General features: G+C 38.4%; 1 protein-coding gene across 1 annotated transcript; it reads left to right on the top strand.

Annotated features, from left to right (window-relative positions):
- Positions 1-1,955: 1,955 nt before the first annotated feature.
- Positions 1,956-16,068, top strand: LOC105050216 (uncharacterized). The gene is made up of 9 exons (XM_019852585.2): positions 1,956-2,512; positions 3,399-3,539; positions 6,533-6,955; positions 10,753-10,857; positions 12,677-12,817; positions 13,782-13,985; positions 14,295-14,387; positions 14,615-14,726; positions 15,563-16,068. Exons 1-9 carry the CDS (start codon positions 1,997-1,999, stop codon positions 15,604-15,606), a joined length of 1,779 nt encoding a protein of 592 aa, XP_019708144.2. The 5' UTR covers positions 1,956-1,996; the 3' UTR covers positions 15,607-16,068.
- The last annotated feature ends 2,560 nt before the right edge of the window (positions 16,069-18,628 follow it).

Here is an 18,628-nt window from a genome sequence, read left to right as displayed (position 1 = left end):
CGCAAGGAGACAAGAATGGAAAAAACTTCGAGGAGGACCCAAAAGGGGAAGACGGAGACAACTACCTGGACCGAGGGACAACACGACAGAGCCTCAGCGTCAGAAAAAGATTTGCAGCAGAAAGTGAGGTTTTGGATGCAAGTGGCCGCATATATATAGGGCCCTTCGACGGTCGAGATGAAAGTGCGCCGAACGAGGGTTTCCTAAATGTCGACACGTGGCAGCGCCCGGACCCTTCTTTGGTCCGTCGATTCGACGCACCTGCCCCCAGATCAAGCCACGTCGCCTCCATCCGCGTGAACGGCCCAGGCCCAATAGCGCGCTGACACGTGGCGAAAAAACTGCATCTCGAAATTCGCTAACCGATGGCGGTTCGTATTTTCAAGGAGGAGGCGGTTCATATTTTTAAGGAGACGGCGGTTTGCGTTCCCAATGCGACGTCTGACACCGGATCGTTCGTCGGTACGGTCGCCAGAGTCGGGGCATGATGTGCTGGAAAATCACTCTTTCGCCCGAAGCCGTCGCCCACGTGGAAACGCTGGTCAACACGGCATCCGACTCAGGAGTGGGGGGGTAACTGTTGGGATATACCGACTGACCCCTCTCCGTTGACTTACTCTCGGACCGGTCCGACTCTACCGACCGGACCGACCGACGACTCCGACAGATGATCCTGACGATGACTACCGACAGTGGTTGCCGACAATACTCGAATGAAGGTACGTCGGTCGAACAGACCCATACTGTTCCCGTCCGGCCAAGCGACCGAGCCCAAATTACCGACTCAATATCGGGGGTGGCAGTCGACGTCCGACTTTCGCGAAGCACCGGACCAGCGATAATATCTCGGATCATCACCCGACGTCCCGGCAGCTGAGTACCGACATATAGTCGGCCAGCCCATCCAAGCACCGTACGACCGCTATGGGTAGTTGTCCTATCAAGAACATGCGGCATGGCCGCCCTGGGGCATTGTCCTGCCAAGGATACAGATTGATCTCAGTGACTTGACAGTCCACGGTGATTTGACAGCCTCCGACGATTTGACAACTCTTCAGTTGTCTGTGCCATTAATGATGTGACCATACCATATTCCACTATAAAAATGGGGTAAGGCAACAGTATAAGTAAGTTTTCAAATCCTAAAGACCAGGTGAGTTTTCTCAAGCTTCGAGATGCGTCCCTAAGCTCTTGAGCTCTCTCTCTCCCGCTGAGCCCCTAATTTTTTACTGTTATCTTGTCTCCTCTCTGACTTGACCGTCGGAGGGTCTCCGTCAGAAGTATCTCCGGTCTGTGAGGACTTTTCTTGCAGGTGTGTGACATCGGCGATCGAGCGATGGAAGGATTGGCCGCAACATTGAATAATGCTGTATTTGATGATGACTATCATATAGCAAGACAAACTATCGAAGAATATATGATTTATGATGTAATCAACTACACTCAATAGATATTGACTGAAGGAAGTATCCTTTATCACACATAGAGGCAAAAACAGCCCAAGGGTGCTTTTTAAATAGAACTGCTTGGCCAAGGATGTTGCTAAACGGACATTGCCTTCTTTGGAAGGGCCTAACATCAGGCACAGCAGAGCCCGCAAACCGTTGGAAAAGGATGAGATTTGCCATATTTTGTAGCGACATAAAATAATATTATTTTTATTTAATATATATATATTGTTGCAACAAGTTCAAATAGCCAAACTAATAAATGTTTCTTCCAGCCAGTGGCTCCATCAAAATAATTTTTTTTTTTTTTTGAATAGATAAAAAAGAAGTGACAATTGCTTGGAAGGGATAATAGCGATAAATTCATATCTGTCAAGGATATAAATGCAAATGATATATTATAAATTTAAATATATGAAAAGCGATAAGCCGCTGGTAAGGTGTTATCTGCAAAAAGCTTAAACAATTCTGTTCCGCAATTCTGTTTCACTCCCCTTCGATATCATTCGCGCTGAGATCTGCGCGCCCTGTACTTTTCTCTCTGGCCTATGACCACGAGCAGAGCAGGCGAAGTGGGCGAAGCGGAGATGAGCGACGAGAGACCCGACCCCTCGACCCCCACGACCCCTCCCCCGCCCTCCGCCAGCGCCGCCGGCGTCCCTCTCCTCCTCCGCCCCCGCCGCGAGCCCTTCGAGTACGGCCTCCTCCCCATCCCCAAGCTTATCTTCTCCGACGGAACCCTAACCCTAGGCCCCCTCCGCGACAAGCTCCTCGGCTTGTCCTCTCCCTGTTCCGGCTGCGTCGATGCCCTGGCCCTCGCCGAGGCCCTCCAGATCTCGCCCGACCTCGCCCGCCTCGTCCTCGATACCCTCGCCTCCGTTCTCCCCTCCGATACCCCCGACCCCGCCGGGACGGCCGACGTCTATGACCTCGTTCTCTTTCTCTATATCCAGTCCTACAAGCGCCTCCTCCCCAAGGCGCACAAAGATTCCGCCGCCGTCGCCGATGTCTGGCCCTCCACCTCCGCCTTCGACGGGTATTTCTCTGCCCTCTCGCCGATTCAGGTAGAGGCTTTTCTTTCAATTGCCGCTTCTTTCTTTCTTTCGAAGTTCTAATGCATGATTTGAAATCAATCCGTATTTTCCTGGAATTAGTCTAGTATGACATCAGATAGAGTTGCTTGCGACAAAATTTCGGAGTGTAAAAGTGAAAAAAGAGGAACTTTAGTTCGAATGCCTTTCATTTTGTCCGACCATGTGATAAAAGTGCCTTTTGATTCGTGACGCTTCAGTGGGATTGCTAAGGTCATACTGAATATTTCATTCGTGCGACTGATGGATACTTTCCCAAAGCTTCTTGTCATTTAGTAGAGTTGCTACTGTGGGAAATGTTGGAAACTGAAAAAAGATCAAGCTTCAAATGGAAAGGGACATTGTAATGCATGGAATTGATTGTGAAATTCTCCCATTGAAACATGTATAAATGAACAATGTTTGTGCTGATATTTGAAACCTGGTGAATGGTGTTGATGCGCACAGCGAGTAGCTTCGTCATAGATGGAAGCATGGGTGATCTATTGAGCATGTACTGAAGTAGTAAATAATTGAAATTCCTGTTAATCTACTGGTTCAATTTGAGTTTTCAAATGAATGGGAAGACATGTGGCTTTTCCTGGATGAGGCTGACATAAATGTAGAGATGCTTTCAGTGTGTATGTTACTCTGATTTCCTTTGGATGGAGAAGCTTCAGATATCATACTTTATAAGAAAAAAAATCAAACATCGAAGGTCAAAAGCGGACCCTGCACTCATCATCTTGAAATTAGTCATCATATTGATCATACATGCATCATGTTTTGGCAGTTAAATCATGATAATGTGACATATGTTTACTGTGTATTCATGCTTTAGAGGTTTTAGTGATTTAAGATTGTGTTTTTTTAATTGCAGCTCGTACGTAGTAATAGTCGGCGTTCTATGCCTTCACAAGCTGATGAAGAGGCACATCAGTTGTCTTATCTGCAGAAGCATATGGCCAACATACTCGGTCTTTTGGCAGAATCAGTTGAAGGCGAGGATGATGAGTCTCTGGTGGGTATACAGATGCAATTCTTGTCCAGAACCATGTTTTTGTAATTTTAGTCGGTATTATTTGCAACCTTTGTCTGCATTGCTTCCTTTCTGTGTTTCTTTTCTTTTCTTAGAATAAAGAAAAATACCATTTTTTAATGATTAGATTATATAATATATGCTTCAGCAACCAGATTATTTAATAATTTGTGTTTCTCTCCTGCAGTGTAAGTTGGCTAAAAGCATGATTGATAGTTACATTTCATAAGTTTTCCAATATTATAATCTTAAGAAGCAAGGAAGCTACTTTTGCTCATAATAGTTAGAAAAACTCACTAATGACAATGAATATTTTGAATGTTTTGATGGAAAAATTGCCAAGTAGTAGTTGTAATCAATGCTTGATGTAGGTCATATGTGATGCTTCATATGGACTGTCGGGATTTCAGGATAATGGATATAACACGCACCCCGTGATTGACAACTCTAGTGATAAAAATATTTTGTGAAGAACTAAAGTGGACTTTGATTAATTTGGGTAATGCTTGATTTTTAGGGTGTTATAAATCTTAAATTGTTTGGATCATTTGTTTTAACTTAGATATATGTCACATATCAATTCTGTTGCACCAAAATTAATTTTTGTCTCCATTTGTTAATTCCTACTACCCTTGCTCATGTCTTTGCGGAACTTGAGCTCTTTTGGGTGCAATGGTTTTGTTCTTCGGCCATCCTATCCTCAGCCCTCACCATTCATAGGTTGGGTGTCTCTCTTGGCCTGCTCGAGCTTGAAGACTTTTGGGTGGGCTCAGGCCAAAGGTTTTAGGTCGGCCAAGCTAGGGCTAAGCTTAGGTTTAGGGATTAAGCCTGGCCGAAGTTTGACCTAGCCTTTTTTTTTTTAAAAAAAAAAATTTCTTTCTTGTGTTATTTGTTTATGTTTGGTGTATTTGTAGACTTAATTGACAATTGTTGTTGATATGTGAACTGAATAGGATAATAGACATGTTGTAGGTTGTTGGTAATATTTAATTATTCATATTTAACTTTTTTCTAATTTTTTAGAGTCTTTCTTAGTATTTTTTTAGTACCTTTAGAAGGAAAAAAAATGGTTATGATGCCTCAGGCTTAGGCCTGGATGGTAGGCCCATAGGCTGGGCCAGTCTTGGACCTAAGAAAATTGTGTTGACATTTGGCCAAAGCCCGGCCTGACCCAGCCCAGCCCGATTCATGAACAGGTATAGCTGCGACATTAATTTGCTGCATGTGCAGGGCCATCACAGGTAGTTGATGGTACCTGCCACCTATTTGTTGCCTTTTAGCTTATGGAGGTGCAGAACATTGTAGATATCCAAGGAGAACCACGAAAGCTCTACTTGCCTTGAATCCTACAAACTCAGTCATGTGCTTTCAGAAAAGTTTTGTGGTTGTGCTTGGGCTTGCCCTAGTAATTTTGATTAGGGCTTGCTATATCCATCAGATTGTCAGAAAAGTTTTGTGGTTGTGCTTGGGCTTGGCCTAATAATTTTGATTAGGGCTTACTATATCTGTAAGATTACTTTGAGTAGTTTACTTCAAGACCAAGCTAGGGCTGGCCATACTGAAGCTTGGCTTGTTAATAGTCCTATGTGGTGGCCATCCCTGAAGAATTCAAGGGGCTTGTTTCCATATTGGAGTCACACAATGTTGTCTATCTTTTAAAGCAGGATGTAATGAGAATTTATAGCTGGAGTGTTAGGATCAATTCCACTGTGAAGTAATATCACCTAGTTATAGATGGAGGTCTGTGATTTATCCTCAAAAGGGGCAAACATTGCATGGCTAGTGAGCATGTTAAAATATTTACCATGACATCCATCTAAAAGTAGATCATAGTGAAAACTATAAGCTTACAAAAAGTGAGGATTATGGACCCCTCTTTTGCTCTACCTTGTGATTCAAGGGAAATATATAGGTGGCTATGCGGCCTTGTCCCAGTTTTCTGGTGAGGCAAGGGGGAGTAGGCACCATATTGAAATGCGTCCCACTTCCTCATTTCATTTTTTGAGAACATTCTATCTCTGCTATGCAGGTGGGGATTGTTTGAGTGCTCCTCTTACCCTACGTTTTGTCTTTTTGATCTCCTCATACTGCTTTGGCAAGGAAAGCTGTATTCTTCATATCTTCTTTCTTATTTGTTTGCATGGTAATCTAAAAGTTCCATGAGGAAACTGACTTACCCAATACATTATGTTAGAAATATTTGACAATCTAACATGGCATTGTTTCCTTATTTGGATGGTGGAAATAATATTGAGTGTTATTCCAATTGATCAGATGGCAATGATCATTCATATTAATTTTGAGTGTTAAACCATAAGTGTTTTGATTAAGATCTAGTGACTGATTAATTCATTTTGCTTTGCTGATTTGGGAAGATGTGGGATCATTAGCAAGGACAAGAATTATTACACTACAGGGATAACTGATAATTTGACATGATTAACCAGAAATTCCATTGACTAATACTTTGCAAACATATGGCCTGTGCAGCCTAGGAATGAAAAGCGACATGACGTTACATGTACCAGATGATATGTATTACAAAGCGACTAAATAGTAAAATTGTAAAGAGATCGGGTTAGATCAGTCATTAAACTGATCATAAAATTCAGGATTTGGTATTTCCCCAAGGAAATATTATGATATTAAATGCTAAATCGAAATGTCATACGCTAAAATTTAGATCACTTTGAAGCACTTAGCTGGATCATTTAATATCTGTAAATGGATGCTGTGATGAAATCCATATAATTAATTCCCAATATCAATTTGCAACTTCATTTAGCCTTCTCAGACTTTATATAGTATTCAATAATAATTGACAATGTTTATCAATTTATTCTGATGACATCCTACACTCATTTAATGGTACCTATTGGAAAACTGGACTTTCTGCATTCCATAGCCCAAATGTCATAGTTATTTAAAAGGTCATTGTTGGCTTCTTAATTACCTTTTGTTCCAATTGCCTGTAGGTTTTGACATTAGAAAGGTTTGAACACCTTAGTTTCCTCATTCAAATTAGTGAGAAGGGTGGTGAGGAAATACCATTGAGACAGGCACCTCCTTTCTTTGCAAATTCAGATCCAGACATGCCTGCTGTTCCTGTGCCTGCTGCACAAGTTCATGACTGGCTTTTACAGAATATAGCTGATTCATTGGAGCATGCTGCTGAGAAAGTACGAGTCAAAGAAAACGGGCCAGTTAACACCTCAGATCTAGATGTGGCTATGACTGATGCCTGCATGAGTCATACAAGGACCCAAAGCAGCAGCTCGCTGAGTGGAACCTCTGTGCATAACAATGCCGGATATTCAAGGAGCCAGAGTTTTGTGGAGGGTTTTTCTAAAGCTTCTGTAGTGAAGCAGGCATCTGATATTAAGGGCCACTCTGTTAAGGTGAGGGAAAAATATACAAAAATTTTAATGTTGGAAGTAGGCATATGATCCAGGAATCTCTTGGTCCTTATGTACAAATTATGATGCACCCTTGTTTACATTTTAATCTGTTGAACTTTGCCATGGTTGTAATGTCGCATGTGGTATTACTGATATGCTTTCTACTTGGAGAAACTGTTATTTTTGGAAAAACAGGGGGCCTCAAATTTTATAGTGAATGCTAAATAATTCATCTTATTTTTATTAAATTTAAATTAAAAATCATAATAATCCATTTACTTGTGAAACTGCCTTTTCTTTTTTTTTAAATGGGGTGTGGTTGTTCCGGCAATACAAGAAAGTAAAGGCCCATTTCTTACTTAAAATGCTTTGAGCTGTTTCTTGCTTCTAGTTTAACTTGATTGTTTCATAGAAGAATTCATGAATTGCTGTTTGTTTGCCATGTTTTAGTGATTTCATTAGAAAAGAACCCAGCATGGTAGAACAAAATAATAGAAAATCAACCAGAGCCCATTCTCAGTTGTTGAATCTTTAGATAAATACACCATATTCAAATCTCATGACTCCAGTGCTCTCTAGCATGGAAAATTTCTTTGGTGGAGACGCTGGGGGTAAAGACGGAAACCTACCTTGGCAGGAAATTAACCCTTTCCAACCCTCATTGCAGGATACAAATTATGTTGGTTGGTATCCAACATTAGAGGAGCCAATGTATTATGCAAACCATATATCATTTTAATAGCCTTTCGGCTCCTTGTTAGTTGGGCCTGTATCAGATGCTTTAGTCGGTTTGCTAGGAGAGTTTGTCTATGGAAAGAGCGTAGCAAGAAATATTGAAGTTAAAAAATAGAAGTTTATAAAGCTTTATTTAGAAAGTATTGAACTTATAGAGAGATTTCAGTCAGTTAGCTATTTATTCCATTACATGCTTTCAAATTACAAACTCTATACCTTGTATTAGCCTACCAGCTTTAGGATCACCCATAAAACAAAATATAATCAATTGTGATTTCATATTAATCCCATGTAAAAGAAAAGGTTCTGGAAGGTGCTTAAATTCTATATTTTTATTCAAAGATGAATCTTTAGCCCATTAAAGATTTTCTTCACTATTAGTTCTTGATCTAAGAATAAGATAACCGAAAACTTGCAGATTTGGGACTGCTTCTTTTTGTCCAAGTTGTATCAAACTCGGTGCTGAAACAAATGCTGGAAAGAAGGGTATTTGTCTTGCAGTGCATAACCATTCCAACAATTAAGAATATCAACCTACAGCGTGACTTAAACTCCTTATAAGCAATTTCTGCCCTTAAAGAATTTATACATGTGGGTGGATTACCATTGTCATTTGGTGCAAAGGCTTTCTCCTCATCCCCTGCATCCGAAATTGAAATATCAAATGCTATATGCAAGAAAGTTTAATGCTTTGCAGTGATGTCCACTCAGTTTCCTTTGTGCCTGTAGATTTAAAGCTAGTATATTCATCAACAGAATGAAGAAACCTTGTTTAATTGGGTCTGAGAACTACATGCAACTTTACTTATGTTGACCAGCCATCCTTTACTCTTATACTTAAACAGTTCATTGATAATTTTCTCTCATTTATGAGGACACAAACAACAGGCAAGATATAGAAAACACATCCTTGAAATGGTGCTATCTGGTTGCAACCATGCATTTGATTTTATTGATCATTATTTTGTTTGTTGTCATTACCTTTTGACTGAAATACGTAATTGTTGGTGTTTGCTGATTTGATTCAGATTGAATCACATAGATGTTAACAAGAAACTATGGCATGTTATGCTGCATGATGAAAATTGTTAAAATTCTTGAGAGAAAGAAAGAACACCTTGGGGGAAGTTATCATATATTGCTTGCCAAGCTGCTCCCCAACCTTTTTTTTCCTTTCTAAGGAATGTTTGGGGTGCATTTCCAATTTTGGCGTTGAATTGATTTTTCATATTTGAATAGCATGCATATATCGATTGCAAATTAAAGCTGGTTCTTGTCTTCATTTATAGCTCAAGAGAGTTTTGCAATTTATAACTTATGAAGGGTATATGTTGAAGCAAATTGTTCTTCTTAATTATGATGATGATATTGGATGCTTATGAAAAATCAAAAAAGAATGAGTGTACATTTCTTTTGAAATCTATAGAGATGATAATAGTAAGAAAATATGATAATGTGAAACAAAATGGCAATATCAATTTGTTACAAAGAAAATATGACAATAGTCTTTTTGTTGGTATGGTTGATAACCATTCTGCTACCATAAAAATATGAAATACAGGAAAAAAAAACTGGATGCCAGTTTTGAGATGTATATTGTTAAATGACTGTTATAGATTAGCATGCCTTATATATAAAAAAATGCAATCTTCCATAACAAAGCAATGAAAAAAAAAAAAAAAAAGGATCTGAGGAACGATACAACTGCCCCAATGAGGACAAATTAGCTGCCAAGGTTCCCAGGAGCACAAATAAGTTGGTGGTTCCTAACTAGGACATGACATAATCCTGATAAAGCCAATATTATATATTTGTTCAGTGTTTACTTCATCGTGGATCAAATGCTTCTCTCTTTCTACGCCTACCTTTAAACAACATGGAGGATGATGGCCAGTATATTGTTAAATGACTGTTATAGATTAGCATGCCTTATATATAAAAAATGCAATCTTCCATAACAAAGCAATGAAAAAAAAAAAAAGGATCTGAGGAACAATACAACTGCCCAAGTCAGAACAAATTAGCTGCCAAGGTCCCCAGGAGCACAAATAAGTTGCTGGTTCCTAACTAGGACATGACATAATCCTGATAAAGCCAATATTGTGTATTTGTTGAGTGTTTACTTCATCATGGATCAAATGCTTCTCTCTTTCTACACCTACCTTTAAACAACATGGAGGATGATGGCCAGTAGCTCATACTCATTCTCACAAATGTATATACCTTTTCTGTGGGGAGAAAAGAAATGATGCAGTACCATTACTTCTTGTTGGCTGGGAGTCTGTCTTCTCTACTCAAAAAGTCATGAGTTCTGTTTGAGATGATTCAACTGAAAGATCTTCTTGACAGATGCTAAGACAACACAATTTTTGTTTTGATGGTTTAAGTGGATCTCAAATATTTTACTTGGACGACTTTTTTTGATTTGTTAGAAAGCCACAGACATGGAGGCCTTACTATGTCCAATTCTAATTTTTCTTTTAGGTTTACCATAACCCAACCAGGCAAAAAGAAGAGTTGCCTTGTCCAATTTAAACTTAAACCGAATCAAATCCTTCTTTCATATAAAGAGGAAGGTTGTGTTAACCAACACATAATCGATCAGAGAATGTTTCATGGTCAGTTCCTAACTAATGCCAACCCTCTTAGCTCTCTCCACTGCAAAAATCAATCAAATTCCTTTGGGAAACTATTTATTAGTTGTTTCAATTTCTTTTGCAATAGTTTCTTCTTTCTGTAAGATGGTAATTTACAATTAGTTCGGTAATTGATGACTTGCATATCTCACTTTTGGAGACACCAGGGCTAATATGAGCAATTTGATATTTCCTTCAATTTGACACTGAAAAGGTCGGTAATGTTATGATGATTTTATTCCTGCAATATGTGCACAATGATACATATCAACTGCTAATTTGCATATACTATAATTCATTCTTAGTATCATATTGTTGTATTTACCCATTCAGTTAATTAATTGAAATTAGCAAAGCTTTTATCGAGCTAAAAATTTTAGAGTTCATTACAAGAATTTCCCCATAGATTTATTTGGTGCACTGCAGGTCTTGAATTGCCATGACTCAGTAATTTATGTACTGGCACCTCTAAAGTATGCTACAATTTATGGATGTTCTGATGCAACTGTTGTGTTAGGAGCTATTGGTAAGGTATGCACGATGCTTTATGATTTCACTCTCAAGTTGTTTATTACCTCCATTGTAGGAAATACAATCAAAACCAATGTTCTACATGCCGGACCATGCTGGCCAGCATGGGATGTACTTTGCACAGTAATCGTAAGGAATTGGTTCTCAGCACACCCTCTATTTCAAGTATTGGTACAAAGAAATGTATCATACCAAGTGTTGGTACCAAGAGGACTGTACCAAATTTTGGTACGGGGTGTACTGGTACCAAAATCAGTACCTGAAACCTTGATAAGAACAATTTAAATATCTATATCATTTTATTTCTGCATTGAATTGATGTATAGAATTTCTCTGCTCATGATTTATTTATCTGTACACTATTGTTGAATGTTTCATGGTTTCATGCTGTACAAGGTTGCTGGTCTGGTTTTAGTTCATGATGCAGTCATTCTATATCATCCTACATGTGCTTATTAAAGTGTTGTATTCCAGCTTGTCCATGAAATATATGTCTAGCTCGTAGTTTCAACTTGTTGGAGACCTTATGAGATTCTTAGCATATAAATTTAAATGTTTTAGTAGCAAAATTCAGAATGTGCTTGTAGATTATACGTTGATCAAGGGACTGAATCAAAATTAGATGCTGTCATACTGAATTGTTTTGATTTCTTTTCAAAGCCATATAATAACATGATAAAATTAACCAACTAGTCTGTAGAAATTACAAATGTAGCGCTGTCAAATGGAGGAAGAACTATTATTAGAATGTACAGATACCTTTTATTGCAACAATTCAATTGGAAGCTCAGAACATCATAATTGCACATAGTAATCAATATAAGGTTATTAGTCCATATGAACCACTAATATACAAGACATGCAAAAGTTACTAAGCCCCTCAAACAGTCAATGTTTGCATAATGAGGGGATGCAGAATCAACTAGCCAATAATGGATTTGTCCCATTTTAGATGCCACTTTCTGTCACAGGTATCTCATTTTATATGAATGAAACTTACATCCCCCCTTCCCCTTTTTATGGCCATGGGGATGAACCCACAATAGTTTAGGTTGCAACTTCTGAAACTTTGTTTGTATAAACTAATAAATGCTTACATGCTTTTGGATTTGGTTATCAGCTTGAGAAATTAAAATTAAATAATTTCTGTTGAAAGCAAGATTTGTCTATCGGACCAAATTGGGCGGTACGGGAACATACCATACTATACCGGTTCGGTACCAATATATGCTAGGGGGGTCTACTAACACTCGATACGCCGAACTGGCCCCGTACTGACACAGTAACAGATTGGCATTGGTACGGGGCCCGATATCGAGACGGCGAATCTACTTGAAAGTACTAATATAGCTAATAATATATTGTGGTGTCCATGGTGCCATGCAACAAAAATGTCATCTTTATAGTAGATTGTCCTACAAGGCTCTAACATAGCTAATAATGGGAATTGAAGGAAACCAGAAGAGCAATCCTTGTTCACTATATTATAAGCATATATATTTGGAACAAATATCTGGTGTTCGTAGGGTCTGGCTGCCAAGATGAAAGTGGAACAGCATTAAAGATGGATTACGTTTTCATGTTGTTTACCGGCAAACAACATCTGGGTTCCAGAGTTTGGAGAATGTTGGAAATGTCATCTCAGTAGATTTTCCATGCTATTGAATTTGGTGATTTTGGTATTTGTAGTTATAAATTGCTATGGCTTTTATGCATAGAAGATCAAAATATTGGAGGCTAAGCTAGACACAATCATGCCGAATATCTGCTGTACTTGCTTGCTGTGAATGTCATAATTACGATTTTTACATGTTTGCAGGCTGTGAGAGTGGAGCATTGTGAAAGGGTACAAGTCATTACAGCCGCAAGACGCATACGTATTGCAAATTGTCGTGAATGTGTGTTTTTCTTGGGGGTTAATCAGCAACCTCTTATTCTAGGAGATAATCATAAATTACAAGTGAGTTGGTGGTTTAACTTTCAGCTCAATATCCTGTTAGCGTAGATTTGAATTTGCAACTCAGGATCATGCATATGGTTTGTGTAAATTCCATAGGGGACCTGGCATGTGCTTGGAGTTTTGAATTTCATGTAATTGTTAGTTTAAAGATACAAGAATACTGATAATTTGGAAATTCTAACAACTTCACTCAGTCCTAAACTAATTCCCCTCTTGAAATTGTGAAAGCAATATTGAAATAGGACTGATCTGGGTAGTCAATGTGGGGAAGTGGGTCATATAAAAGAGTATCATAAAATCACACTTTTGTACTCTTGACTTGCTACTGGAACCAATCTCTACAGAAAAAGTTGGTTCAACGGTTAGTCTAGGTACTAGGTAGTTAAAGAAGTGGGTACATAATTAACCAAAACTTTGGTCATTACATCATCTTCAGCCAGGGATAAAGCATGCTCTCTGTTTCAATGTGAAATGACTTCCACAGGCTTACTCATTGGTCTTCTAGTTTATTACTGACACCTGATTCTCCTCGCCTAGATCCACTCCAACCTACCACCTCCTGGAGTCCTTGTATGATTGTCTTTTGCATATTAATTTCTCCTGCACATTTCCAGACATTTCTTCTTTTCGTTTATCCAAATGATGCTCCACCAAACTAAAATCATTCATGTATTAACTGGAGAGACAGATAAAAACATCTAAAGCCTCCATAGAGTGATGCTGTTAAAGAATGGGCCTGCATGTTGCATGGGTTACTGCTACAATATCTTTGGATCAATGCTGCAAATCCATTCCCAGAAGTCCCCTTTCACTTTAACATCGATCTTAAATAAGCAGTGGTTCTGTTTAAATTGTTACAGTTTAGACCATGTATGACCTGATTCTCTTTTAACTGTAAACATCTGTAGATGGACTTATCTAATTTGTCTTCAAAATTAAGATCTTATCTTTTTTCTTTCAACAGGTGGCGCCCTTCAATACCTTTTATTCACAGCTGGAGGAACACATGGCTCAAGTTGGCATTGATGCAACTATCAGTAGATGGAATGAACCCCTTGTGCTGGGCATGGTTGATCCTCATGATTCACTTTCTCATCCTGCAGGAGTCTCTGATGTCCAAGCTGAGTCTGCAACATGTCTTGACCCTGATCAGTTCTCATCTTTTCTGGTATGCTTCATCATTTTTTTTGGTTGCTCTATGGATGTGAAGTTGTCAGGTGTTATGTCATCCTGTGCCCCTGGGATAGTATATTTTCTTTCATGAATTGCTTGTCTTTGGACATGTCTCTTAGTAGGTGACAATTAATATTTTCCTCGTGACTCTTGGATTTGCTTGTGCTGCACAAAATGTTTTTTTCTCTTACTTCCACTTGGATACCTAAGTTATATTATAACTGGATAAATTAAACTTGTGCATTCTTCTGTCATTGGTATCTGTTGCAGGACTAGATGTTTGACCTTTCATACCTTATTGCAGATTCCGAAATGGCTTGGAGTTGAATCACTAGGGTCCACAAAATACAATCCATTTCCATTGCCTGAGATTTATAAGGCATCCGAGAAGAAAAATGTATGTGGCCTAATCCTAGAAGGCTACCAACTTATATTGCTGCTATGCATTGGCTTTCATCTGTATATATGTATATATGATTTTGCAAAACATGTTCTTTAGTCTTGATTTCATATAACCTGTTACAGCACTCTTGCTTTGCATTTTGTTTACATTCTTTGTTTTGCATAAATTTTGGTCATGAGTCCGATCCATCAAGATATTCTATATGAATTGTTCTTTTCCAGAATTCAGTTGTGTGCGACATCCAACAAGCTATAAGGGATGCACAACTTGAGGAGAGCAGGAAACGGGAATTGGCATGTGCTCTTCACGTTCATTTTAAGGACTGGCTCTATGGTAATTTACTCTGCCTTCTGCCTCCTAGACAAATTTGGTGTTTTGTATCTAGATCACTCATGCATCACATCAATTGAAATAGATGATATTCTACAGATAATGTTCATTATCTCATGAGCATAAATGACTTCCATGTTTGTTAGAAAGATTTCATGGCAACTTGACTGGGAAAATACATATTTTATTATAACTCATTTGCTATAATTCATTTCTCCAACATTCCTAGCTTGGATCTCCAAAAAACACCAAAATAATGTTCACACTCAGACCATAGCTCATGCATTTTGCAACGACAGCTGGAATCCAGATGCCTCTCACTTTGGGTTTCATTTTCTTTTCATTGGAAGTACATGATGCGCTCATTCATCCAAAGCTAATATGTTAATTAAAGACATTTATTTAGCTATCCAACAGTGGCAACCATTTTGTATATCATTTTTGTTTGGGATAAAACATGTTATGCAGCAAATTAATGCATGCACTTTCCACAACAAAAAGCAAAGCAACATCACACTGGAATCTTCAGATAACATTTTATCTTTCAACTATTGCGCATAAGGATTTTCCTGATGGTCGTTAATGAATGGCTACTAAAAGGATGCAATCTTGTATTAAGCTTAGAATCAAGCCCAGTGCAACAGTTTGATATAACTTCAACTTGAGAAGTTGGCACTTGTGTCCAAGGAGAGCCAGATGGCCTTGCTTTTCTACCAATCAGTTCTCAAATTAATTGCTGATATGTGTTCATGTGAATGTGATCATTTGAATTCTGTGCTTCATTACAAAACTGAGACAAAAAGTTTTACTGAAGTCTGTGTTTATAATTCTAATGGCAGCTTCTGGGAACATCCGCCAGCTTTACTGTCTACAGGGTGATTGAGCTGGTGAGCATTTAGTGCAAAGAAATTGAGTCTATGTGGTGACTGAGCAGGTGAGAATTTGTAACAGAGGCATTTTGCTGCTCCTCGGCATTACGAGAAGTGGGAAAAAGGAAATCTGTCTCGATCTCCCCCACCTTTTTCTGTGCCACTGTTGATTTTTTTTTTAAATAATAAATTTACTACGTTTTTTTTTTTTGAGGATTGTCTTTACTGTACGATAACTCAAAATATAACATGATTGCTCGAGAAAGCGATCTGAGTATCAGTGCATCTCCTTTTACTTGTTTCCATTCTCCTTGATTGTCGTAGTCAGGTGGTGGCGTTCTGTGTAATGGCCATGGTTTTATGATGGCTCATGTACGATGTTGTTTGACTGAAGATGCCTGTGTTTAGATGAGCAGGTAGTTATACTGTATCGATTTATTCCATATCGGGCAATAAAACTTGATATTGAGACATAAGCCTTTTTGTATATTCATTTGCATATTCCTCAACTCATCTGTTAGCCTTTTTGCCCAGTCATTTATATCGATCTTTCTCCTTCCCGTTATGGAGGACCAAATCTCATATATGATCCTTAAAGCATGATCTCTCCCTACTTAGGTACGACAAATATGGATGAAGTTCCATGCATCTTTATCATATATATGCATTAGATGTGATAAGATCGTCAACGGGAGGTTGACCGGGCGCCATTTCTGCCGTTTGATACCGCACTGCCCTGCGGCCAAGGGCAGCCGTGTGGGCCTGTAACTCGAACAGGGGCAATAAGATGACCCTGACTTGTTCGAAGGTGCCCAAGTTAAAACATAATTTTTAAAAAAGACATTAGGATGGAAGGGAAATTAAGCACTCGACGATATTTGTGAGAACCGGGTCCAATCAGTGTGAAGACAGCAAGCTTTAATTCGAATGGGTGCAATAAGATGACCCTGGCTTGTTCGAAGGTGCCCAAGCAAAAACATAATTTTAAAAAACATAATTTTAAAAAAGATATTAGGATGTAAGGGAAATTAAGCACTCGACGATATTTGTGAGAACCGGGTCCAATCGATATTTGTGACAACCGGTCCCATTGGACCCGGTTCAGCGTGAAGCCGGCAAACCTTGCAGTCTTCACCGGAACTCTTAAAAAAAAAAAAAAAAAAAGAAAAAAAAGAAACAGAGAAACTATCAGAACAGGGGAAGCTTACCCACCTCTTGGAGAGGGATAAGGTTGCGCGGATGATCAGATAGGAGTCGCAGGCTAGGGAAGGACGATTGGAGGCCGTTTGGATGAGATACGTCGGTGAAGTCCTGCTTTAGTCAAGAAGGATCGAGCTTATCCCCTTTCCGCCTCTTCTTCTTAAGCCTCCCTCCTCTTGATTGATCCACCACGGAAGCGTCCCTCTCCCTTCTCCTTCACCTCCGGCCGTCACCGGATTGCCGCATTCAAGTTGCCATCATCGGAAATCCTCCTTTCTCCCTCTTTAATTCCACTGTTTCCACTTGCTTTGTTGGGAATTGGCGGCGCCGGCCAAGCCACCATCGCCGTCAATCCCGTCGGCCGCACTATGTCGCCGCCGCCACCGTCGATGAGCCTCCTCCCCTCTACTCTCCCCTTTAGTGAAACCTTTGTTGGCTACGGGAAAAAGAGAGATCGAGAGAGAGAAAAGAGATGGAGAGAGAGAGAAAAGAGGAAAAAAAAAGAGAAGAAAAAAAAGAGAGAGAGAGAGAGAGAAAAAAAAAATCAAAGAAAAAACCTATTTTTTTTTAAATCAGTTTCATTCATTAAATCTCAATCGAATTAAATTTAGATCAATCCAAAATGATTAAATTTATCTCATGATCTGATCTAAATCATAATCTAGATCGAACATCTTTCTTCTTTTTAGATTAATTAAGTTAGATTAAATAGATTGCATTTTGATTTGCTCTCTCCTTTATATCTCTTCTGATTGGTCGGATCAAATCTAATTAGCCTAATTTTTTTTTGATTAATGAAATAGATCTAATTCAAAATTTTGATCTAGATCGAAAAGAACAAAGATCTGAGGATTGGACCATCTGTCGAAGATCATGACTTTTGAATTTGACCGACAATATGTTTCTTATGTTCTCTGAAATTTTTATCATATATTTCAAATTGATTTTATAAAATAATATATATAAATATTTAAAAATTTGAAAAAATTATTTATATTGTGCATTTTCTCATGAAAATGATTATTTAAATTATTGATCAAACATAAGGTGACTGATATGATTATTGCAAACAACAATTTTGAAATAAATTAATTTTTTTATTTTAAATCTATTCTACGGTATTTGGAAAGGAGATTATTAATATTGCATGATTTTGGAAATAAAAATTTTACATGTTCACCCTTGCATCAGTTTTTTGAATAAAAAAATATTATATTGCTTTTTGAAAATTCGACATGGAGGTTTGAATTATTATTGTCATGAAAAATGGTATGATTATGCTATAAAAGCTAGTTATTATGGTAAAATTATGAGAAAAAGCTCTATAGTTAGACTATGATCTGGATCTAAGCAACGGGATTAGTCATTGGCCACACGTCAGAAACACATTTCTTCTGAGCTTAGCCAATCAGTGCTGATCACTGATAGAGTTATTCTTTTTGGGCCTAGTCAGTTGGGGCTGATCGCTGGCACATACTAATGCGTCGCGTGTTTTTTACTTCAAAACTAATCTCTTTGCCTTGTCATAGAGTAAATCGTGGTCATATGAATTAGAGTTAGTTCTCTCCTGAGCCTAGCTAGTGGGGTTGATCATTAGTACACGCCAATGGATCGGATGTTCTGTATTTAGGAGCTAGTCTCTCCTGAACCTTATCACGGGATTGATTGTGGCTGTAGTCAACGAAGACTGAGAGAGGTTTTAAATCTTACTGTTACATATGACATGTCTTGAAAATTTAAATTTTATTGATATTTATATTTATTAGTATATATTTAAAAAAATTTTTAATTATGTTTGATCCCTCAGTGAAATTGATAATTTACTGAGTTTGTAAA

Source organism: Elaeis guineensis, chromosome 8 (genome assembly GCF_000442705.2).
Source record: "Elaeis guineensis isolate ETL-2024a chromosome 8, EG11, whole genome shotgun sequence".
Classification (NCBI taxonomy): domain Eukaryota; kingdom Viridiplantae; phylum Streptophyta; class Magnoliopsida; order Arecales; family Arecaceae; genus Elaeis; species Elaeis guineensis.
This window is presented reverse-complemented; position numbering and strand designations above follow the sequence as displayed.